Consider the following 26299-nt stretch of genomic DNA (forward strand, 5'->3'; position numbering starts at 1 on the left):
TCTTCTCTCAAGATATTACAATAGTTGGTGGTGTTGTGTAAAGCATTTGAGGCATCACATTTGGGGTGCTAGGCTCACAAAGTTATAAGGAATCAAAGCTACAAGAAAGTTATGTCATTCTACTAGAATTTTATATTACATATACCCCATGATATGCTAGTTAGGATGAAACCTTGGAAAAAGAAAGTTTGCAAGAGAAAACATAGATTCAAGGTTTCTAGGGTTGCATGCACACCATAGGAGTGTTAGAATGCTCAAAACCCAACATAAGGGTTGTTTAGATTCGAAGCTTTCACGTTTACACCCTTATGTACTTTTTGCTTACTTCTGTTATTTCTATAAATAGGGATAGGTACTATAGATACAGTAACTTTTGAGCCTTCAATGTTCTTACTCTAAAAACCATTTTGTATCTTTCAGAAGTTTAATTGAGCCAAACAGATTATATTTACATCTTGTGTCCTGAATTCAATTCATACCCTGATTTCATTTTGTTTACTCGATTCATACGAACTATAAAATCAAAGATTCCAAACCGTTGAATGCACCACTCATATTACTTGCTCTATCATAATCTTGCCCCCTCACCTATATATTTGAAAAAAATTAATAAAAAAAACTATAACGAATAAAAATAAAACAAATATGGTATTAAATTTTAAATGAATAAATATTTTATGATTTCTTACATGAGCCATACTCAAGTTGTTGGAAAATACAATATCGATGGCGGTTTTAAGAGTCAAAAAAGATGTATCCAACATGTAAACAACTCCAATAAATCTTTCCTTTACAATCCCAAGTCTATCAACATATTCAAAACTATAGTTATTTGTGTTTTTTGGAAACATCACTAGACTCATCAACTAATATAGCGAACACATTTTTACCAATTTCATCACAAATAGACTTAATTATCGCTTTCGAAAAGCAATTGACAATATCTTTTTGAATCATCGAAGAAGTCAACTTTTCATTTTTTGGAGAATTTTCTAAAGTAACTTTAAAAATCTTCTAATTATCTTCTATAATCAAATATAAGACTTCAATGAAAAGCCCTTTATTATTAGACTTTTCCGTCTCATTATGTCCACGAAATGGTAATGCATTTTTCAATAAAAATCTATAACTACGGATTGTATCACGTAATCAAATTTCATAGTTACTTTTCTCAAGTTCCATTTTCTTATGCAATACCTCACCAATAGATAGGTTTTTTCACAATAGTAAATCACACTTTTCTCGGGCCTTATGGTGATAACTTTGAATATTACACATATGTTTCCAGAATGAGCCTTTTTTACTCCAATTATCAAATCTTTTGGTTATAAATGCATCTCTTCCACATTGTTCTCCTACCATGTCTCCAAACAAGTAGCAACAAAAACAATACGCCTTCTTATTTTTTATGCTATACTCTAAAAATGGAAAATCAGTAAACCATTGCACAACAAAACATATTGGCTTATTACAAAATAAGGTATATTCAAAACTATGCATCTTTGGTTGACAAGTCCCTTTAATCAAATATGTTCCACTCCCCCTATTTCATCCCTTTGATTACGGTTATAAGATGTAATCTTTGGCCTATCCCCCAGGTACGAAGGAAGATCATTCAAATCAAAAGATTGTGTCATTTTTGGTTTTTGAGTAGGTTCATTAGATTGTGTTTCTTGTGGTTTTGGCATAGGTTGATTAGTTTATGGAACTTGGTTACTTTCATTAGCCCTATTGTGTTTTTTTTGGAAGTTCCTTCACCATTGTTTGTCTCCAAAAATCTAACTATCTTTTGAAAAAGCTTTTATAGCAACCTACAATCAAAATATATGAACTATAAACTTGATTTCAAGTTTCAACAATAGTCAACAAATAATAATCTACAATCAAATTATCATTTATCAAGATATATGAACTATAAACTTATTCCAAGTTTCAACAACAAATGAACAAATAGTAACCTACAATCAAAATATATCAAATATAACTTGATTTCAAGTTTCAACAAAAAAAAAATAATCACTAAGCATTAACTCTAAGTCCCTAACTTAACAAAGTTAATTGACAATTTCTAATTTTTTAAACATAATGACAAAAAATGGAATTTGAATTAACCTAAATACATAATAGGATTGAGTATTTTTTTATACTAACTTGTTTCATTGTGACGGAGGAGCTGAAGAGGAGGTCGCCAGAAGTCGACAATCACGACAATTGTGAAGACGATTCAGGGTTGCGATGAAGACATGAAGTCAGAAAACAGAATACGATTCGAAATTGAGAAGTCGACGGCAGACGATCACAGAAGGATTAGGAGTTTAAGTCCGATTTTTTTTCATTAAACTAATTGGGCTTAATACCTCTTTGTTTCAATAAATGAGTGGGTGTTGACTTAAAAATTTTGGACCATTTAGGTTAGTTTGTAATTTGGACCATTTACAAATAACCTAAAATTTTTGGTAGTCTAATTTTTTTTCGGATATAAAACCACAACAAAAAAAAAATATATTCCGAAAAAATTAATACTATAAATTTTTTTGAGGGAAATGTTATTATTACCGAAATTGTATTTCCAATATATTACTATAATTTTGTTCATTAATTCTCTATAAATGGAAATTAATATCAATATATAATACTGTAATTTTTTATACGATTATGGTTTTTTTTATTTTTTTTATAATTTTTAATATTATCTGTATTAATCACACGTTAATTATGTTACTCAAATATTATTAGACCCAATTATTCATATTTGATTATGTAATTAAAATTTATTATTCATGTATAAATAAAATATATATTAAAATCTATTATTCATATATAAATAAAATACTATATAGATATAAATATCCATTTATAAAAAATACAAACAAATAAATAAATAAATATTAAGCAGATGCTTTCACAGCTAAACAAGTGATAAGATATAAGGAAGCAGTACAATTACAATCGGCAACTTATCACACGGTTAGAATCTAAAGAAAAAAATATTAGTTAGTAAAGGTTAAAATTTGTTGAAAAAATATCCGGAGGGAGGTAAGTGAGACAATAAGAGAATTAAGAGCGAACAAATGAAAATGACTGGGAAAAAGCAAAAGGGTACGGCGGAGGACATGAAGCACAGGGCTCAATGTACCTCGACATGCTCCCTTCTATTTCGCCTTCTCTTCTTCGTTGCTTCTTACTCTTCCATTGTTTGTCGCGTTAAAAAACTAATTACGCATAAAGCAGATACCAACTTACCAAGCATCCCTCCGATCAGTCTCAACACAGCCTAGATCTTTGCTGTCATGCATTATATATATATATATATATATATATATATATATATATATATATATATATATATATATATATATATATATATATATATATATATATCAAAATTAACTCATTAAAAACATGATCATTATCTTATCAATATCATTTGATGTTTTTTTTGTTATTGAAAATATTAATAAAAAATTCTAAAAATTAACATAATAAATCAAATTTCGGATATTTTTTTAATAAAAAAACATTTTAGATTTTTTTAAAAATTTGACATTTTTAATTTTGTTCAGAAAACATGAATTTTTACCAAAAATTGATTTTTTTTAAAGAACTGTATTTTTTCAAAAAAGCTGCAATTTTTTTAAAAATAAACTGTATTTTTTATCAAATAAATCTGGAATTTAAAAAAAAAACCTACAATGTTTTCATAAAAGCTGCAATTTTTTTAAAAAACTTTATTTTTTTCAAAAAAAAAAACTGCAATTTTTTAAAGAAACTGCATTTTACTAAAAACAACTGTAATGTTTTCAAAAAAACTGCATTTTTTAAAAAAATTAAAATTTTAAAAAATCGGTAAATTAAAAATAAAACATGAATATTTAAAAACAAAAACTTATTTTTTTAACAAAAAAATCAACATTTTAGATGCATATGCATATTTCTTATAATATAATATTCATAAGTAGTTCATAGAAAATCTCATTTTTTTTAATTAATCTATACATATAATAATATAAATATTTTATTCGATACAGAATAAAATATAAAAAATAAAAAATGCTACGAAGATTCACAATGTTATCATTTCTTCATATTAAGATTTCCATATTTTCTTCAACTTATCACTTTTCACATCTTCAATATTTTCTATTCTTCAAAATCTACAAAAAAAATTAAAAAAAAAAAATTGATTAATGCAAGAACACTCACAAAATATGTATATATCATTTAAGATTCACAAGTGATTATATCACGCAAGATTCACATCTGATTATATAATGTGATATTCACATGTAATTGTATATTTTAATATTCAAATATGAAATTCACAAGAAAATTAAAAAAAACATGTGTATGTATAGAGGTAATTCATATGTGATTCGCATATGAATCACATGTAATTCACTTGTGATTTTGTGATTTACATGTGAATCACATGTAATTCGTATGTGATTCACTTGTGATTTACATGTGAATTACATGTGATTCACTTGTGATTGACTTGTGAATTACATGTGATTTACATGTGAATCACATGTAATTCATATGTAATTCACTTGTCATTTTGTGATTTTTTTGATTTACATGTGATTTACATGTGAATCACATATGATTCATTTGTGATTTTGTGATTTACATGCGAATCACATGTGATTCATATGTGATACATTTGTGATTTTGTGATTTACATGTGAGTCACATGTAATTCATATGTGATTCACTTATGATTTACATGTGAATTACATGTGATTTACATGTGACTCACATGTAATTCATATGTGATTTACATGTAATTCACTTGTGATTTTGTGATTTACATGTGAATTACGTGTTAATCACATGTGATTCACTTGTGAATTACATGTGAATCACATGTAATTCATATGTGATTCACTTGTGATTTAGTGATTTACATGTGAATCACATGTAACTCATGTGTGATTCAAATGTGGATTATATGTGATTCATATTTCATGTAATTCAAATGTAATTTACTTTTAGCCTTATATGTTCTCAGTATCTATTTCATCAGTTAACATTAGATCAATGTCAAAAGCCTTAGAGCTTCATTTGCATATGAAATATTCAAAGATGAAACATCATAATTCATTATTGTTCTCAGTATCTATTTCATCGGTTAACATTAGATCACTATCATAAGCCTTAGAGCTTCATTTGCATATGAAATATTCAAAAGATGAAACATCATAATTCATTATTCATATCACATTTTGCAATCATTAAACATAACAAAAGCTGTGAAATCTCCCTAAAGAAAATCAAACAATCTTTAGATGATATTGGTATAATTGCTAGATTTTTCATATCATTAAACTAAGTGTTGCTTTCAAAAACCTAGAAAATGCAAAATGTAAAAAATCAAAAATCAAAAATCAAAGTCAAAGTCAGAACCAAAAAATCAAATACAAAGCCTGAAATCAGATAAAAGGTCGGAAATTCAAAATTCTCATAAATTGAAATACAAAGTCAGAAATCAGAAATTCTCCTAAAATTCAACATTTCAACTTCAAAGTCCGGGAGAGAAATGTGAATGTATGCTCTTACAAGGGAAGGTATATCACTGAAGAGAATTTCATTTGATAGATGTTTGATATATTTCAAAAGATGTAAGATTTGTTGTAATAATCTTGATCTTACAACCAATATCATTATCTTCTGGCTCAAAGTCTGAGTTATCAAATATGATCAATCTTTTTAAGGTGGAATTGGAAATCACAATGTTATCCAAGTGAATCCATTGGTAAATAAAACCATTTTTTCTAGAACCAGACAACTTGAGAAAGGTTGTTTTACATCACCATCATTCAGGAACCCAACATAATCTAGGTGTCGGTTTTTCAGGCATGAAAAAGAAACGTTAGATTGGACTTCTATCCATTCTATTTCTAATTTCAGGCTAGTAAATGACATGCTGTGAAACATAGACCTAGGAATCATAGGTAAAATCATATCCACTGTACAAAGATCAATCTGTGACAACTCGAAATTTCTATCTTGTACAACCATTCACTTCTATCTAAGTCAGACTTGTTTCTGCTAACTCTTTGCACTGTCTAGAGTCTGTCCAAGCATTCTAAAGCTTAGTACCTTGAAGAGGTAATTATAGGAAGTATACTCTAGAGTTCAATGTGCAACATTTAAGGCTCAAAACTCCAAGAGTTTGGATTTTACGGCCATAAAATGGAGTTAACGATCGTAAACTCTAGGGTATAAATATGACACTTAGCCATTTTTAGTCATTCTTACCATTTTCAAGCCTATAACTCATTCTCTCTCTAAGTATCATCCAATTTTTCACTAATTTCTTCAACTTTGTAAGTGTTTCTTTCCTTCATTAGTTGATATACTTCAACATGTAGTGATTGTACATGATTTCATCCATGAAATCTCTTCATTTTGATAGATCTTCAAGTGTTCTTCATTTCACCAAGAACACACACTAGTGTTCTTGGACCTTAAGCACCCATACAAGCTTCTCTATTGTAAGTACTCTTGCCTTAGCTTGTTATATGCTTGAATCACTTAGTTTACACCTACAAAACATCAAGAAAACAAGATCAAAAGGTGTTTACGGCCAAGGCAATCTCCTTGGGCTGTAAACCCTAATTAAGGGTGCAAATGAGCCCTAATCCCTTCCAAAGCCTTGAGACCAAGTCTAGAATACATCCAATAAGATTATAGGACCTTAAACATCAAAAGAACCAAGAACATATGGTGTTTACAACAAAGGCATTCACCTTGGGCCGTAAACACTAGTAAGTGGTACCTTTGTACTCCCATTCCTTCCTAAGGCTTAGACTTGAACATAGAACACTTCATTGTGACTTATAAGACCTTATATCACAACTTGGTACAAAATGCCATGAGTTTACGGCCGTAAACTCAAGGGGGTTTACCCCTTGGCCGTAAACTCATGTGATGCATCCATGTTATCCATAAACTCTAATGAGAGGCCATACTTCCCTTAGACGCAACCCTTTGGTACTTCTAACACTTGAATCAAAGTGTTATACATGTCCTTGGGTGTCTTTCCTTACATAATTAGTTGTTTAAACACTAGTTGTAAGCATATATGTGTCATTATATGATAAATAGGGTCTGTGTGTGTGCTCAAGTCTTCACTTGACAATTAGCATCCTATACCATCCGTTCATCCAAACCACTCACTACAGGTGATTTCATACCCCTTAATCTACCTTTTAAATGATTTTATAGGGGAGGGGGGGGGTGGGAATACAAGTTGAAACATTATAGTTACTATATCAATCGTATGTGATTAAAAACTATCAAACAAAAGGATTTACTATACTTTTAACTGTTTTATCAAACAAACTACTTCAAACTGTTTACCAAACTTGTTTTACACGTTAAACTCTTTATCAAACTTGTTTCTAAATGTCAAACTGCTTTTAATTCATTTTATAAAATGACATCAAGTCATCAATCTTTATTTAAACTCTTCAAAAGGTTTTACAAAACTTCTTTCTAAACTTATATATTTATATTGTCAAAATCATGTCTAATGCATATATAGTTATATAAGTAAGGTTTGAAGGACTTAGGACTGATAACTCACTTTATTTCCTGTTCCTCGTTTGGTTGTAGACTTAGAGTACCCGGTTGTTTGTCTGAGTGTCGTTTGATCCTTAGTTATATATTATGTATATATGTTTAGGATATAAAAGCTTTTATCTTAGTTCAATACATTCAGTTATACAAACAATTCTACTAGTAAACTATAATAGGTATAGTTTAGGAAGATACTACTCATTATTTCTAGTACAAGGAAACATACAAAGAGTCAGTTTATACATGAGTCAATACATACTATAACGAGAAAGTAAGAGAATACTATAACGAGAAACAAAGAGAATACTATAACAAGAAACTAAGAGAATAGTATAACGAGAAACAAAACAAACAATATGCTATACTATAAGAGAGAACATACAATACTCTAGTACATACAATTTATACACACTATATACTATACAAAAGAACATACTATGATGAGAGTCAGAGAGAACATATACCACACTAATACATACAATACATACTAAGATGATATAGCATGGAACAATTACAGGATCTAATTATACCAATGAATCATTAACTCATTGTTCTAAACAAAAGGTGATAGTTAAATTGGGTATACATGATCATATAACTTTAATGTTGATGTATACGATGCAACCACCGGTTTTCCGAGTCGCGTTTGGTTCCCAGAATCTTTTGACAGGGAGAGCGTTTAGTATGGGATCTAGCCATCACATTATACCTTAATAACCAATTTAAGGAAATCAGTACAGCGGTAGTTATTATGACATAATACTACAATACTTCATTATTTTCCCTATTACATCTACTTTGTGATCATTTCACGTCATCAGTAATGTAAAAACTATATTTTATTAAATGATAGTCATCTTTGGGAGGAATACTCACTTTTACAATGAACAAACATACAATACATTTGATGTCTTGGTAGAAGGCTACTTTTAGTAGAAAATATAGGATTTTCTAGGAGATACAAACATTTACAAACATATACATTCAAACACTTACAAACATTTTCATACAAACAACGACACTAAAATACTTATGAACTCGCCAACTTTTATGCTGATAAACTCTTTCAAAATAACTTGTATTCTCAAGTCATCAATAGACAGGTACCGATTCCAGGTTTTGAGAAGACGGAACTCGTTCAAGACTCATCTCTTATTTTGATTTACATTTTTGGTATCTTTTAAACTTCACAGAAAACACTTGTCTGAAATTATATTATTAATGCAATGGATGATGTTGTTGCTTGTTTACTACTATGCTTTGTTGTGATACTGTACATGACGTCCTCCACCCCCGAACGTTTCCGCCATTCCGGTTTTGGGGTGTGACAGATTGGTATCAGAGCATCGTTTATAGTGAATCGAGTATATCAACCCATAAAAGATATACAAACTATAAACACAGTGGGATTAAAATACTCTGATCAAGAGTTTATACTTTTAAATACTAAAATATTTAATCAGGTATACATACCTGCATTCATACTAAAATCAGTGTCACTAGGACATAACAAAAGTATTACGATTGTTGAACATCACAAGTAGACTCGGGGATGTATGGTCAGTTATGGATCTAGTGTCAATATTCTCTATGAATTCGTCATTTGAGTCATCCGAAGGTTCGTTTGATGGTGGATCTTCACTTCGGGCAGGAATGTAAGCAATATCAGGTACTGGAACCTCAACGGTTGCTATAAGATCCGGAGTAGAGCTTTCCCCCTCAAGCGGAGAGGTGGAAGTATTGAGCGATACTACTTCAGATAGAGATGCTCCAGATACGTCGGCATGTTGTTGTTGAGCTGCGGGTGACACTAGAACTTCGGATAGTTTCGCCATTTCAATGGGATCAAAAAGATCATCATAGTTGATTTCAACTAGATTCAGAGGTCCGGAAGCGACTGAAATGTCACTTTCCATGATTGTAGTTGTTTCGGTGGACGGAGGTGCAATGCGGATGTGAGAGTCATCAAATTTCACATCAAAACTTTCAATGATCAAACTTGTTCTTCTGATGAGCACTCGATATGCAACCTTGTTAGTAGAATAACCAAGGAAGATACCTTCGTCAAACTTTGGTGCAAACTTGTTGAGTTGGTCTCTGTTGTTGATCACGAAGCATCTACATCCAAAGATATGAATGAAACGAACATTTGGTTTGCGATTGTTGAGACCTTCATATGGTGTTTTATTGAGATGCTTGCATACGATACTTCGGTTTTGAACAAAGCATGCGGTTGCTACTGCTTTGGCCCAGAAGTAGAGAGGAAGTTGGGCGAAGTTAAGCATGGATCTGGCTGCTTCAACGAGTGTGTGGTTCCTTCTTTCTACTACACCATTTTGTTGCGGTGTATAGGGTGCTGAAAAGTTGTGAGAGATGCCTTTGGAAACCAGGAAATTGTTGAGAAGGTGATTAGTGAACTCTGTTCCATTATCACTGCGGATGCGTCTGACTAGAAGCTTGATCTGAAGTTCGATTTCTTTAATGAAGTTAATGAAGGTTTGCGGTGTCTCTGATTTGAGTATGAGAAAGAAGACCCATGTGAAACGTGTATAGTCATCAGCAATAACCAGTATATATTTTTTGTGGTGAAGACTGGCTACGGTTGAGGGACCGCAGAGATCAATATGTAATAGCTCCAGTGGTTCAGAAATAGAATAATCCATTATCAGAGGATGGCTTGCTTTTGATTGTTTACCGCATTCACACGCTGGACAAAGAGTATCGTTGCTGAATTTGAGAATGGGGAGACCACGGACTAGTTCTCCTGTAACGAGGTTGTTGATGTAGCCAAAGTTGAGGTGAGCTAGCTTGCGATGCCACAGCCAGCAGACTTCAGATACAACTTTGGACAGAAAACACAGCTGCGGTTTACCAATGATGAGAGAGACATCCAGAGGATACATCGTGCCTTCGGAGCGAGATTTGATTAAGAAAGTGCTTCGATCACTCGTCATTATGTAACAGAATTGATCATCAAATTCAACACGATGTCCTGCTTTACATAGTTGGCCAACACTGATAAGATTGTGTTTAAGGCTTTCTACATAAGCAACCTTCTGAATGGAAAAGTTTCCAGTAGTGAGAACACCGTAACCTCGGATGACACCGTTTGCATTGTTGCCAACGTGACATTTCCACCATTGCATATAGCCCTGAAATCCCGAAGGTACTCTAACCTTCCGGTCATGTGCAAGGAGCAGGCATTGTCAATTAACCATTCTTTTTCTTGTTCCTCCTTGCATAAAGCCTGAGAATTACACGGTTAGTTTATCCATCCAAACAAGTTTGGAGCCAGGGACGATTGATGTATTTTTAAATGATGCATGGTCCGAGGTTGCATGGATAGGTCTTTTGTCAACTCTTAGACCTAATCCTGGGTGTTTGTTCTGATTTGGATTATTACGAGGTTTCTGAAAAGTACGAGATTTCTGACTTTTATTTGACTTGACATGAGATAAAAACTTTTGACAATTGCATTGACATTTATAAAAAGAGGGTTTGTCATTGAATCTGACATTGTGCTTGGTCAACGGTTTATAGGATGAATTGGACTTGGTATTGGTCCGAGATGGGTCACTTTTGAAAGATTTGACATTTGATTTCTAAAAAGTTTGTTTTGAATGAGGTTTAGCACGTGTAAATCTTTGAGTCTTTTCAGGTGGATTTGGCAAAATTCCTTTCCACTTGCTTTGATGTGATTTTAAAATTGTTGGAGTGGGTAAAATTCCTTGCCATTTAGGGTCATTTTGGGAATAGACCTGAAAAAACGTAGTTTCTAACAAATTTGACAACCTTTTGGGGTGTGTCAGAAGTAGCAGGAACGACTTTTGAAACTGAACTTTCCTTTTTGTTCGTTTTCATGAAAGAAGAGTTTTTTGAAATGTAATTTGTGAAAACAAATTTTTCTGGACTCCTGGATTTTGGAATTCTCACATGTTTCTTATTTTTTGAAAAACTTTGTCTGCTTTTTTTCTGAGATCTAATTTCTTCTTTGAAAGCTCTTTTTGCCAAAGATTTTGGTGAACCGCAGTCATTGTTATTCAACTGCGGTTTTCTGAGATTTTTTGAACAATTTTGAAAACGCGGACTAGAATCATCAGAACTTGAGGATTCTGGAATTTGAGAGTATTGGCCTACTTCGAAATTTTCTATAGGTAACTCATGAAAAATCTGTTGAAGAGTTGTAGTTCCTTGAGCTGATGGTTTTGGTAAAGATGATTTGACTACCGCATAGTAGGTTTTCGATGAGACTGCGGTGGGACACTTCTGGGACATTTGACTATAGTGAGGAACACCGTGGTCTGAGGACAAAGATGGAAAGTCCTTTGAAATTTCGGCACCTTCAACAACAATTTCTTTATCAACTACAGATGAAGTTTGAGAATTTGAAAGAGTGGTGTCACTGACAGGAGTTTGATCACATGTGTGACTAGAATCCTCGGGCACAATTTCCTCAATGACACAATTATTCCTCAAATTGTGCAATATACCAAAGTGAGTTTTGATATCTTCGGGAAAAGTCTTGTCATTGATAGGGAAATGAAATTCTCTATTAGGAGGGACATACACTCTGTCTTTGTTGAACCGGGGTGAGGAATCCATTGCGGTAGGATACCCATTTGACCAACCCCAATTTTATGTATTGTCTACGGTTCCATTGTTTACCAAATTTTCAATAGTCTCACTTTCATTAAACAAATTTTCAATTAAGAGATTCAATCGTACAATTCTCTCTGAGCTAAATCTCTTTGGTTCAAGGCTATCTCTAACTGGGTTTCACTTAACATTCTAGCATCTTTCTCTAACTCTAGATCCTTCTCTAATATTTCCATCTTAAGTCTCTTGTTATCCAATCTTCCTCTCACATGGAACATCTCTTGAGATGCAATATTCTTCTCATCTAGGGCTTTGTTATAGTCTGTAAGGATGGCAGCACAAGTGTCATTAAGATCATCTATGTAGGGTTGACAGTCATGCATGCTATAATTTAAAGTTTGGATCATGAGTTTTACATGTTCAACGATGCTTAAAGTCCCATCCTTTGCCATGTAGCAGTAGTTTTTGTTCAACATTGCTGACCCATCATCATCCGCAGTGGCCAGCATGCAGATTTTCCCTTTTCCCTTAACACTGCTGATGGTCTCTTCTTCATCTCCTGATGACCAAACTTGATGGTCTCTTTTAACTTGAGCCACATATTCCCTTGCCTTTTCTTTTTCTTCCAACTCTTGAGCCATTCTAAGATAGAATGCTCTGTCCTTGACTATATTGGCCTTACAGTCTTTTGCGAAGTGATTTTCTTTATTGCATTTGTGACAAATTACAACATCTGTCTTGTCTTCTGATTGAGTACCGGAGTCATTGTTCTGAGGAGACTGTTGTACCTCCTTTGGTTGATTGTTCTGAGAGCCTTTAGGATATCGAGAATGGTTGTTATGAGGACTGAAGTTACGGTTGAATGGAGGTTTGTTGAATTGTTGATTCTTGCGAAAAGAAGAAGGTGGTATGCGGTTGAACTGTTGACTAACCAGAGCAATAGCTTTCTGAAATTCTTCTTCATCGTCATACTCAGAATCGGCTTCGTATGACTGTGGTGGGGTATCATACGATGAAGAGTAAGGTGACTGCGGTGGAGCTTGTGCTATAAGAGCAAGTGGTCCTCCGATGTCAGCACAGTCTTTGAGTACAGTGGATTCTCTGGTGCTTGAAGTTCTCCATAGAGTTTGTAGAGTGATAAAGAGTGAATCATCCTGTCACCTTGGACTATCATTTTGGTCATAGTCCAATGTCGTCCTAATCCATTAAGGAACTGGAGATTGGTTTCATGGTTGCTGCGGATGGTACCAGCAATTGATAACTTTGTGACTATCAGGTGGAATCTCTTGAAGGAGTCTTCCAAACTTTCACCCGCATGTGCTTTGAAGTTGTTGAAGTCGTTGAGTGCGGTAGTGAGCTTCTTATCTTATGCTTGTTCTGAGCCTTCGTACAGGTTTTTGAGTACATCCCAGATCTCTTTTGCTGATTTGCAGTTTATGATAATGTCAAAGTTGTCAGGAGCAACACCACAAGAAATTTCATAAAAAGCAACAGCATCATTTTCCATTTTATCGAGATCATCCTTGGTGGAACGGCTCATGGTTGGTTGACCTCCTCCTAGTCTGGTTGCCGCGCCGTCAGTTTGAACTGGTGTGAGGACTGGGACGTGTGGTCCTTCTTCCACGGATCGCCTTACATCTTTACCCAGTCTTCTTAAGTACCTCTCCATTCTTTGTGACCAGTGATGATATTCATTTGCTACCATTATCGGAGCTCGGTTAGAACCACCAACACTATTAGAGACATTCAGAGATAACGATTGTGTCATTTTGGTTTTTTTTTTTTTTTTGAGAAATGAGCTTTAGTGGTATAGAAGGCTTAATGAGAAAATCAGAGTTCCGATATTCAAAAAGCAACCGCTTTGGCTCTGATACCAATTGTTGAGAGAAAAACTTGGAGACACACTTGAACAAACGTTAGAACAAGTATATTGCGGAATAGAGTTAATCTCAAAGGATCTAAAAGCTCAACAATAATATAGTTAGAGTTAGGAAGTTAGTTGCGGAATTTAAAGAAATAGAAATGAAAACAATTGTTATATCAAGAATACACTTAAGCTGATTCGTAACAAGGAATGCATTCACTCCAAGTTAATAAGGAAGATCAAACTTAGTGATTAAGTCTTACAGACTTGCTCCGGAGAGAGATTATATTCAGATATGTTTAAGTACGTAGCAGTTGAGAGTAAGAAGAGTAGAAAGATAGAGAAATGAAGAAGATAACTTAGAGAAATATATTCAGAATAAGTTCATAAGTTATCAGTAAGGAGTAAGTAGTGTATTCGATACAAGAGAATGAGTCTCTATTTATAGAGACTCTGAACTAGATTAAGACTCTATAAGCAACCGTGCAAGGCATACTGGATAATAGAGTGAATTACATAAAAGACAAGTAAAATTAATCTAGTAGACTGCGGTAGCAAAGAGAACTGGTTGCGGTTACACTTGTAGAATTGACTCCGGGTGTTGGATTGGCTGCGGGAGCTGAACCGTTGCGGTAGTAGAGAGAAGGTTGCGGTAGTTGAGTTCAAGAGGGACACTTTTTATGATTCAACAAAAGGTATTCATTAGTAGGTCAATAGTTGCTAAGTAGATACGCTAAGGTTATATGTAACTAGGATGTCATAGACTTAGAATCTGTGACCTTTGCTATACTCCCTATTCCTTGTGGGTTTGGATATAGGGTCACTTACTCGAAGGTCTATCCTGTTTTGATTACATATAACTGGTATGCATTATACAAGTATTGAAGTAACTGATAAAGATCATCTTATAATTATCTAATTGGTACGTTTATTAATTATTTCTTTATCCCTATTCTCACGTAGATAACATGGATGAATTCCATTCCCACGACGACCCGTACTTCCCAAACGAAGGCAATGTTGGGTGGCTTGAAGAAGAGCTAGAAGATGATCATCCAATCCCTTTGGATGATCACCATGCTGAAGGCTTTTCTGATGGTTCTGACTCTGAGTCAGAAGTTGAGAACCTACCCCTGGTGACTCCTGTCCGAAATCCTAACCCTCGTCGGGCTTTTCAAGTCCTGACGCCTCCTTGGGTAGAAAGCTTGGAAACGTGGAGTCAAGAGCAAAATCAACCTATGTCATTCAATGGAGACTGAAGATTTTATGACCTAAGCGAAGGAGGCTCAGCAGACAGAGTCTTGCCAATCCTAGTCCGTAGAGTTTCCCGAAACGAAATCCAGGGCAGGACAGCTCTCCATCGCATCACGGAGGTTGATGCCAATGTAAGAATAAATACCATCCGCACCATTCATCTTGAAGATGCTTGTAAGAGGTCTAGCACAGACCATGAGGCCCTGCTACAAGCACTAGCTGAAGCTCGAGCCGAACTCTTAGATCTCCGAGTACGTCAAAGGGTGTACGAAAGGCACCTGCTTGATGTGGAGCGTCAGCTGGCTGAACTAAGGGTTCACCCGAGGGATAACCATCACCAGTAGGAGATATTCTACCTTTCTTTCCTTGGTTTAAAGAGTAGTCTTCTTATTTACGCCTCATGTAGCACTTTTGTATGTAACTATCCCTGTGCTGTAAGTACGTTTTAGTTAGGCTTTTATGCTATCAAAACTTTTCTACTTCGGATATGATGTAAGACCTACTACAAGTTCAATTTTCCCAAACATATTACATCTTAAATATCAATGATATTAACAGTCAGATAATTCTTGTGACAATCCTAGTTCAAATACTTTCATTCTTCTATCAATAGAATTCTATCTAAAGCTCACTTTCGTCAAATTATTGAGCTGTAGTAATTTAGCTCAAGGATCACTTCCAATTCTTGTCGAAGGTTGAATAATGTTGTCCACCAACCAATGATAATCTAGTTCGAAATATTAATCATCTAGTGACCATTCTATGAACTTACTTCAACTCTTTTCTAGTACTGCATCATAGGGATGTAGGTCAAACCACCGAGAACAGTTTAACAAAATGAAAATTTTACATTTATTCGAAAAAGTAGAATACATCTAGTACCGACCATAATCACTCAAGAACTCCTTTTCTTTCGTATAACAGAATCATGTCATCATCTAGACATAGTCAGTTGAACAACGAAACCCCGATCCTTCATATAGACGCCGCTACCTTCCAAGCCGCGGTAACAGCTGTCGTGGCAGCTGTCCTTGCACACTACAGCGCTGTTAACGCAAACAAGGCTGGAAAAGGTGTTGATAGTTCAAATTTTTGTAACAATTCGGGAAGTCAACAAATGATAACAGTCACAGACACACAAAGCCACAAAGCTGAGCATAAGAAACAAAAGCGTCAAGTCCAAAAGGAGCGCAAGCGATCCCAAAGACTTTTCAGGCAACAGTAACAAGTGGCGACCCCTGCCACTTCAGCACCGATCAAACCATATGAAGGAACACTCCCGAAGTGTGACAAGTGTAATTTTCATCATAAGAGAGTTTTCCGTGAATTGCAATGCAACAATTGCAACCGAAAGGGGCACACTACTCGTGTCTGTTAAGCACCGACACGAACCATCTTCCAGACCACTAGCATCGGAGTCAGCCCAGCTTGCTATGGTTGTGGTGAAAACGGACACTATAAAAGGAATTATCCGAAAGGGAGGAACAACGAAAGCACTCATGTCCACATAACTCCGACCCGACACATCACTTCCACCACCGATGCTGGTGCAAGCCAGATATGTCACCTATGTGGTGAAGTAGGACATCTCAAGAAGGATTGTCCAATAACAAAGAACTCTGGCGCAGACGGGAAGATACTAAGGATCACTGCAGCTGGAGAGACTACTTCGGACCCACATTATAAACTGTTAAAACTAGTGCAACTCGAGTCTTATCTTTTGCGAGATCCCGTCATCCAAGGGACTCTCGTGCTGCTTATACTTGATTTTTGTAATATACCAGGTTCGCAGCAGTAGTCTTGTAGTTAAACTAAAGTACTGAAACTTTGTCAAAGTTGCACCGTTATGTTTTTGTAACACCTTTATGATCTAGTCTAACGCCTTTTATTCTGAGTAGTCTGATATTACCATTTAACTTGAGTCAATTCGATCCTCACAATGTCAGTTTCGTGCGCAAATTTCTTTTCCCCGTAATCGCCTTTTTAGCGAAGCCGTCATTCCAAAACTCCGAGTTACTCATGTGGAGAGTATCTTATGTTTCATATTCCGTATCTTTCCCGAAGAACCTCAGCAAACCTCCCTGGAATACCACTCGTACAGTACGTCAAGTTCAACCCGAAGACCCATACAGTTAATCTATCGTTGAGGAATTTATACGCAAGGGTGGTATATAATCAAGGTTCTACAGGCTTAGAATAGATGATTCCGCTTTAACTTCTTTTCCTTGTTTGGATGTGAGCTTAGAGAAGAATCATTTATTCGACGGCCTTTTCAATCTTAATTATATACGACTCATATACGCGAAGCTGTGATTGATGAACCAAAAATGACTTCTAATATGAACTTCAGGACGGAGACTGCTCATGACTAAGAGTGATCGCGCTGTTATGCAAATAAACCTAGGATTCAAACAAATGCCTTTTCCTGCCGATCGGGACAAGAGATACTGACAGAACAGAAGTACCTATCCTTTTTCCTTACTACACGAGTAATCGTACTTTTTTTGGATCTTTCCGACATCTTTCCAGAAGAACTTTCAGGATTACCTCCTTAACGACAAAGTCGATTTTAGAATCGATTAAATTCCTGGGGCTACCCCCGTAGCCAAATCGCCCTATCGTTTGGCACCAGCTGAGATGCAAGAACTATCCGATCAACTTAACGAACTGCTCAGCAAGGGCTTTATAAGACCAAGCTTTTCACCACGGGGAGCATGGGTCTTGTTCATCAAGTAGAGAGACGGATCGTTCCGTATGTGCATCGACTACAGGGTACTCAACAAGCTTACCGTTAAGAATCGTTACCCAGAGCCTCACATAGACGATTTGTTCGACCAACTGCAAGGGGCAGTGGTAATTGCTCCGAAGGTCTGGAGATCAGTCGGGAAATGACAGAGAAGATCTTTCAGATTCTTGAACGATTGAAAGCCTCTAGAGACCGACATAAAAACTATGCATACAAGCGAAGGAAACCTTTAGAATTCCAGGTGGGAGACCGCGTTCTTTTGAAAGTCTCAGCCTGGAAGGGCTTGATACGCTTTGGTAAGCATGGAAAGCTAAATCCAAGATACATAGGGCCTTTTGAGATTCTCGCTAGAATCGGCCCTATAGCTTACAAACTTAACCTACCCCGCGAACTTAGTAACGTACATCCTACTTTCCACGTCTCGAACTTGAGAAAGTTCCTATCCGACGAGACTCTTGTAATCCCACTCGACGAGATCGAGATCAAAGAGAGCCTCAACTTTGTGAAAGAACCTGTAGAGATCATGGACCGAGAGGTCAAGCAAACGCAACAAAGTCGTATCCCGATAATGAAGGTTCAATGGAACGCCAAGCGAGGACCAAAATTCACTTGGGAGCGTAAGGATCAAATGAAACTGAAATATCCTCATCTTTTTACTTAGTTGTTTGTAACTACTTAATTTCTTAAACTCTAATTTTGGGACGAAATTCCCTCTAACAGGGGGATGATGTGATAACTCGAAATTTGTATCTTGTACAACCATTCACTTCTATCTAAGTCAGACTTGTTTCTGCTAACTCTTTGCACTGTTTAGAGTATGTCTGAGTGTTCTAAAGCTTAGTGCCTTCAATAGGTAATTAAAGGAAGTATACTCTAGAGTTCAATGTGCAACATTTAAGGCTCAAAACTCCAAGAGTTTGGATTTTACGGCCATAAAATGGAGTTTATGGTCGTAAACTCTAAGGTATAAATATGACACTTAGCCATTTTTAGTCATTCTTACCATTTTCAAGCCTAGAACTCATTCTTTCTCAAGTATCATCCGATTTTTCACTAAGATCTTCAACTTTGTAAGTGTTTCTTTCCTTGATTAGTTGATATACTTCAATATCTAGTGATTGTACATGATTTTATCCAGGAAATCTCTTCATTTTGATAGATCTTCAAGTGTTCTTCATTTCACCAAGAACACCAAGAACACAAACTAGTGTTCTTGGACCATAAGCACCCATACAACCTTATCTTTTGTAAGTACTCTTGCCTTAACTTGTTATATGCTTGAATCACTTAGTTTACACCTAGAAAACATCAAGGAAACAAGATCAAAAGGTGTTTACGGCCAAGGCAATCTCCTTGGGCCGTAAACCCTAATTAAGGGTGCAAACGATCCCTAATCCCTTCCAAAGCCTTGAAACCAAGTCTAGAATACTTCCAACAAGAGTATAGGACCTTAAACATCAAAAGAACCAAGAACATATGGTGTTTATGGCCAAGGCATTCACCTTGGGCTGTAAACACTAGTAAGTGGTGCATTTGTACTCCCATTCCTTCCTTAGGATTAGACTTGAACATAGAACACTTCATTGTGACTTATAAGACCTTATATCACAACTTGGTACAAAATGCCATGAGTTTACGGCCGTAAACTCAAGGGGGTTTACCCCTTGGCCGTAAACTCATGTGATGCATCCATGTTGGCCATAAACTCCAATGAGAGGTCGTACTTCCCTTATACGCAACCCTTTGGTACTTCTAACACTTGAATTAAAGTGTTATCCATCTTCTAGGGTGTCTTTCCTTACATATTTAGTTGTTTAAACACTAATTGTAAGCATATATGTGTCATTATATGATAAATAGGGTCCGTGTGTGTGCTCAAGTCTTAACTTGACACTAAGCATCCTATACCATCCGTTCATCAAAACCACTCACTACAGGTGAGTTCGTACCCCTTAATCTACCTTTTAAATGATTTTAAATGCTTTTATAGGAGGGAATACAAGTTGAAACATTATAGTTACTATATCAATCGCATGTGATTAATAACTATCAAACAAAAGGATTTACTATACTTTTAACTGCTTTATCAAACAAACTACTTCAAACTATTTACCAATCTTGTTTTACGCGTTAAACTCTTTCTCAAAATTGTTTCTAAATGTCAAACTGCTTTTAAATCATTTTATAAAATGACATCAAGTCATCAATCTTTATTTAAACTCTTCAAAAGGTTTTACAAAACTTTTTTCTAAACTTATATATTTATATTGTCAAAATCATGTGTAATGCATATATAGTTATATAAGTAAGGTTTGAAGGACTTAGGACTAATAACTCACTTTATTTCCTGTTCCTCGTTTGGTTGTGGACTTAGAGTACCCGGTTGTTTGTTCGAGTGTCATTTGATCCTTAGTTATATATTATGTATATATGTATAAGACATAAAATCTTTTATCTCAGTTCAATACATTTAGTTTAATACATTCAGTTATACAAACAATTCTACTAGTAAACTATAATAGGTATAGTTTAGGAAGATACTACTCATTATTTCTAGTACAAGGAAACATACAAAGAGTCAGTTTATACATGAGTCAATACATACTATAACGAGAAACTAAGAGAATACTATAATGAGAAAATAAGAGAATACTATAACGAGAAACTAAGAGAATAGTATAACGAGAAACAAAACATACAATATGCTATACTATAAGAGAGAACATACAATACTCTAGTACATACAATTCATACACACTATATACTATACAAAAGAACATACTATGATGAGAGTCATAGAGAACATATACCACACTAATACATACAATACCTACTAAGATGCTATAACATGGAACAATTACAGGATCTAATTATAACAATAAATCACTAACTCATTGTTCTAAACAAAAGGTGATAGTTAAATTTGGGTATACATGATCATATAACTTTAATGTGGATGTACACTATGCAACCACCAGTTTGCCGAGTCGCGTTTGGTTCCCAAAATCTTTTGACAGGGAGAGCGTTTAGTATGGGATCTAGCCATCACATTATATATTAATAACCAATTTAAGGAAATCAGTACAACGGTAGTTATTATGACATAATACTACAATACTTCATTATTTTCCCCATTACATCTACTTTGTGATCATTTCAAATAATCAGTAATGTAAAAACTGTATTTTATTAAATGATAATCACCTTTGGGAGGAATACAACAAACATACAATACATTTGATGTCTTGGTAGAAGGCTACTTTTAGTAGAAAATATAGGATTTTCTATGAGATACAAACATTTACTACAAACATTTACAAACTTATACATTCAAACACTTACAAACATTTTCATACATACAACGACACTAAAATACTTATGAACTCACCAGCTTTTATGTTGATAAACTCTTTCAAAATAAGTTGTATTCTCAGGTCATCAATAGACAGGTACCGATGCCAGGTTTTGAGAAGATGGAACTCGTTCAAGACTCATCTCTTATTTTGATTTACATTTTTGGTATCTTTTAAACTTCACAGAACACACTTGTATGAAACTATATTATTAATGCAATGGATGTTGTTGTTGCTTGTTTACTACTATGCTTTGTTGTGATACTGTACATGATGTCCTCCACCCCTGAATGCTTCTGCCGTTCCGGTTTTCGGGTGTGACACGATCTCCCGAACATTGTGCAAGATTGCATCATAAATTCATAATTTTATTTAGGATGCATAAGAGGAAATGCGACATGTTAGGCTGTACTTTTCTAAATTTGATGCATCACGCATCCGGAGTACCCTTTCTACAAAGTTCATAATGGAAAAGTTCATGAAGGAAGTGACCTTAGACAAATGCTTGTCATCAATCTCTCTAAGATAAATGAAAGGAACTATGATTATGTGAAACTGTGAAAAAATAACATAAATGAAAAACATGAATACATGAGGAAAGTACCTGATAACAAGCAACGAAGTCGAAGTGCTTTGGCAAGATGCCAACGAGCTTGTCTTTGCCTTCATCACCCCACTGGCAACCCAACACTCCTGATACCTGACCTAATGAATCGATTCGACTCGGAACTTCACCCTTCTTTCTTCTAGGAATACGATTGGAGAAGTTAAACATTAAATTGAAGCGTTTCTCTAGTGGTCTGAACGCGTTTGTAACCCCTACCATTTTGTGCCATTGTCTCGTGTTCGTAACTGTCATCGTCTTCCACCTCTTACAGCTCACTCTTCGGTTGAGATGACAGGCGGCAACTATTGATGGCTTCAAATTCCGATGATAGGATGGAAATTCAGCTTAAAATCCGGTGTAGAACATGTCGAAGACTAGCTGGAAATGAACTTAGACGACAAGGCATTAAGGTTTAACGGTTAATTCCAGATCTGGAGGATGGTGGTGTTTATTTTGGGGAAAATCAGGAGTGTGAGAGAGTCGATAAGCGGTTGATCAGCAGAGAAGGTGGAGATGATACAACAACTGTCGGAGATCAATAAATGTGGATTGACAGTCATCGATGAAGGGAGGAGGGAGACGATCAACAAGTGAGGGAGTCATCATTGATCATTTGTGAAGAGTGAAGACGAGAGAAGGAGAGAGAGAGAGAGAGAGAGAGAGAGAGAGAGAGAGAAAGAAAGTATTTTTGTGATTTCCTTGTTTAATTGGCAATTAAAATTTTGTTTATTTTCTTGATTGACAAATTTACCCCTAAGATTTATTGATAATAACCTTAAATATCATTAAATATCATTAAATTCACTTATATTTATAGTTATGTCATCTTTAATCTAAGCCACCAAAATTTTTGATCTAACCGTTGACTTTTAGTTCCCGGGTTCTCAAGAAACTTTAAGTTCTCAAATGATCCTTCCTCTATATATATATATATATATATATATATATATATATATATATATATATATATATATATATATATATATATATATATATATTGAAAATAAATATTTACGTGAAAACCTAATAACTATTAATCCGATCAAAAAAAAATTCGAAACCAATATCATGATTTAACTTCAAATGCTACATTAAAAAGGATATTTGAGATTTCATTTAAAAACAAATTTTTGAATTTTTGAAAAATTAAAAGTCAAAAAAAAAAACGATTGTCAATATGAAAAGAATTTTTCATCAACTCTTAAAAAATGAGATTTTAATAAGTTAGAATTTCTAACTTTTCAAATCTCCTTATAACTTTTGGAGCTGTAAAAGCTAAAATACTACTTCAAAGATGTACAAGTTAAGACAAATATTTTTTAAAGGATAAGTTATCGATTTATAAACCTTTCCCACCATAAAAATTAATTTAAACATTTTTATAAAAACTCATTTTCCTACAACCATAAGTCAATAAGTCATTTAGTATAAAAGTCTTTTTGATTTTAAAAATGAAATCCTAAACACCATAACAACCAAATTCTCATTCGTCATCAGGGTTAGTTTACGTTAAGGCGTTAATTGAATATTAATTTTCGTTAGTGAGTTCGGTGTCTATGATTATAAGTTCAATAAATTAGAATAAAAGGGTGTTAACTTATACCTAAAAGTTTAATGTGGGGGTATTTAAGATAATTCCTAGTCATAAAAAAGTTTAAAAGGAATTGAGGGGCCAATGTGTCATTAAAAGAAACTTGTATTGTTAGATTATTAGGGTTAGGAATTGTTTGGGAAGTACTTATGACATTTAAGGGGTCTAACTTAAAAAATAATAATAATAAAAATAAAAAAATAAAAAAATAACCTATGTCGTTTAATCCACGTATTGATGAGCTTTCAAGTGTTCACCCGTTTTTTTACGTGTTCGTTTATCTTTGAGCCTAGTAATCTATTGTTTTTTATTGGGTTATCTCTTTTGTGCACGTCACACGATCAGAAAGAAAAAAAACGAGCGGCTAGGGGAGGGGAGGGAGAGCAATGAAACGAGAAAATGGGGGGGGGGGGGGGGGGGGATTGTTATTATCAAACCTAGAAAGTGATTTAGAGCTGCAAAAATCAATCCCAATCTTGATAAAAATCTCTAGTTCTTCTTCTTCTCTTGTTTATATCTCAATTGCTTGAGAAATCGATAAAAAAAATGTGTAAATTGCTTCCTAATTGGTGTTGTTAATCATGCTTCCTTTTCTTTCAATCTTTGAGTTTTCATGTGTTTAGACTCCAATTTTATTAGGTATATTTTGATGGTTTATGTTGTCAAAATCTCGTTATGAGTGCCCCAAAAGTGTTATTTATCATGTCTATAATTTGCTCAAAGTTTTGGAATCATTGTCTTCCATGTTGTTGCTAGAATTCACATTTATTTCTATCTCAATTCTAGTATGTTTATATGACGTTGTAACATCCGGATCTTTGATATATGAATTTTAAAGTAACTCATGAGTGTTTGGTTGGCCACGACATGGTGGAGGTATCACAACGACGTGGCATGGCTCGCATGAGACGCGTAATGTAACAATCCGAAAACTAGAAAAAAAAATTCATTTTAAAAATGGGAATTTCATTCATAATTCGTTTAAAAAGAAATCCATTACATCAATTCATGACAAAAGATTAGAGTTTCCATAACAATAAATGCGGAAAATGCTGGAAAGTGAATGTTGCGCCATCAAGCTGGAAGTCCATTACATCAAGTCATGACAAAAGACCAGAGTATCCATAATAATAAATGCGGAAAATGTTGGAATGTGAATGTTGTGCCATCAAGTCGGGACCTTCCCCTTAGTACCGGAAGTACCTGAAAACACCCAAAAAAACAGTAGGAAAAAGCATAGTGAGTTTCCCAAATTAACACATACAAATGGGTCCAGCCATGCGATTCTTTTCCAACCTAATACAAATATGGGCCCCCACCCTAGGGCCTCGTCAGGGGGCATATTTCGAACCAACATATCACAATGGGCACCGCCCTAGGGTATATTTCAACCCGAAATATCATATTGGGCTCACGCCCTGGGTGTGTTTCAACCCGGTCACAACATATAACGCACAACAACTAACATTTTGCATAAACAGATAATGGGCCGGCCTTGGTGCCTTCGACCAGTAATACCAGGAAGAGACTCACCTCAGTCTGCTGAAAAAAAATAGCTGCTCGGCTACCAATCCAAAAATCTCACATTGTATAAATATAAAAATTACCCTAATTAGGATTATGACACAACCTAGCCAAGGGCCCAAAATCCTAAGTCCAAATTCCTTTAATATGGCCCAAAAGCCTTTCTTCCAAAATGGGACAACCATCCAAGGTCCAAAATAATAATGGGCAACAATGCCCAATAGGCCCAACCATGTCACATATGGTCCAAAACATGTACAAAGGCCCAATAACTCTTAATGGGCCCAAGCCCAAGGCTAAATAGGGACCAAATAGCTCAAAAGCCCAACGAAGCCCATACTCCACTAGAGAGTGTATGCCCAACATACATCATCAGTATGCTTAGCGTACTGGATCCTTTGGCTATACGTACATCGTACAAATCATTACGCCCAGCGTACAAGCTGGTTTAGCCTAAATGACGATTAAGTGCTTAATTCATGTAGTCCTTTCGTCCAACTCCAGATCTGGGTCATATTAGAGGTCCTAGGGCATAAAGTTGGCAACTTTATGCCTTTGCATTCCATGTGGGAACCCAACACTTCATTTATCCATTAAGACTCTCTTCAAGACATTAAACTCATGCATGGTGCCATAACAACCATCAAGTTAACATTTTTATGCTTTTAACCAAACAAAGGGACCTAGATCTCACATCCATAACCCCTGGAGTTGCTCAAACTCACAAAAAAGGACCTATGGACCAAAAATGAACTCATAACTAGCCCTAAATCATTCTAGCGAAAGGAATAAGCAAGGTCTGGACTTTTTACCTCCAAGAGCTCCCCAAGATGAAGTAGATGCATGATCTATAAGCTCACCCACGTTCAAGACTTGACCACCACCTTCTCCTTCTTGAAAAACCACTAAAATGGCCACCAAAAACACTTTTAAGCTCAAGGATCACACTCTTTTGCAAAACTAGTGTTTTGGGACGATAAGAGGCAGTGAAGGCTGTTTAGGGTAAGGTCCAAATAGCGTAAGACTGTTTAAATAGGGTCCTTGCCCTAAAATCAGGTTTTTGGTCTGAACCCACGTACGCCCCGCGCACTGCTTGGTATGCCCCACATACGTGGTGCATGCTCGCGTCCATTCGTCCATAGTACTCTAAGTGTATGCATATGTATGCCCAGCATACGTA

At 35.1% G+C, this 26299-nt stretch overlaps 1 protein-coding gene across 1 annotated transcript in view; it reads right to left on the reverse strand.

Moving 5' to 3' along the window:
- Positions 1-513: 513 nt before the first annotated feature.
- LOC111893424 (ATP-dependent DNA helicase PIF1) overlaps positions 514-26299 on the reverse strand; it is an 82219-nt gene continuing 56433 nt past the window's right edge. The window contains exons 11-12 of the mRNA XM_023889482.1: positions 690-804; positions 514-588 (exon numbers count right to left, since the gene is read on the reverse strand). Coding sequence (XP_023745250.1) covers positions 514-588; positions 690-804 — 190 coding nt within the window. The remainder of the gene's footprint in view (positions 589-689; positions 805-26299) is intronic.

This window comes from Lactuca sativa, chromosome 2 (genome assembly GCF_002870075.4).
Source record: "Lactuca sativa cultivar Salinas chromosome 2, Lsat_Salinas_v11, whole genome shotgun sequence".
NCBI classification, from domain to species: Eukaryota; Viridiplantae; Streptophyta; class Magnoliopsida; order Asterales; family Asteraceae; genus Lactuca; species Lactuca sativa.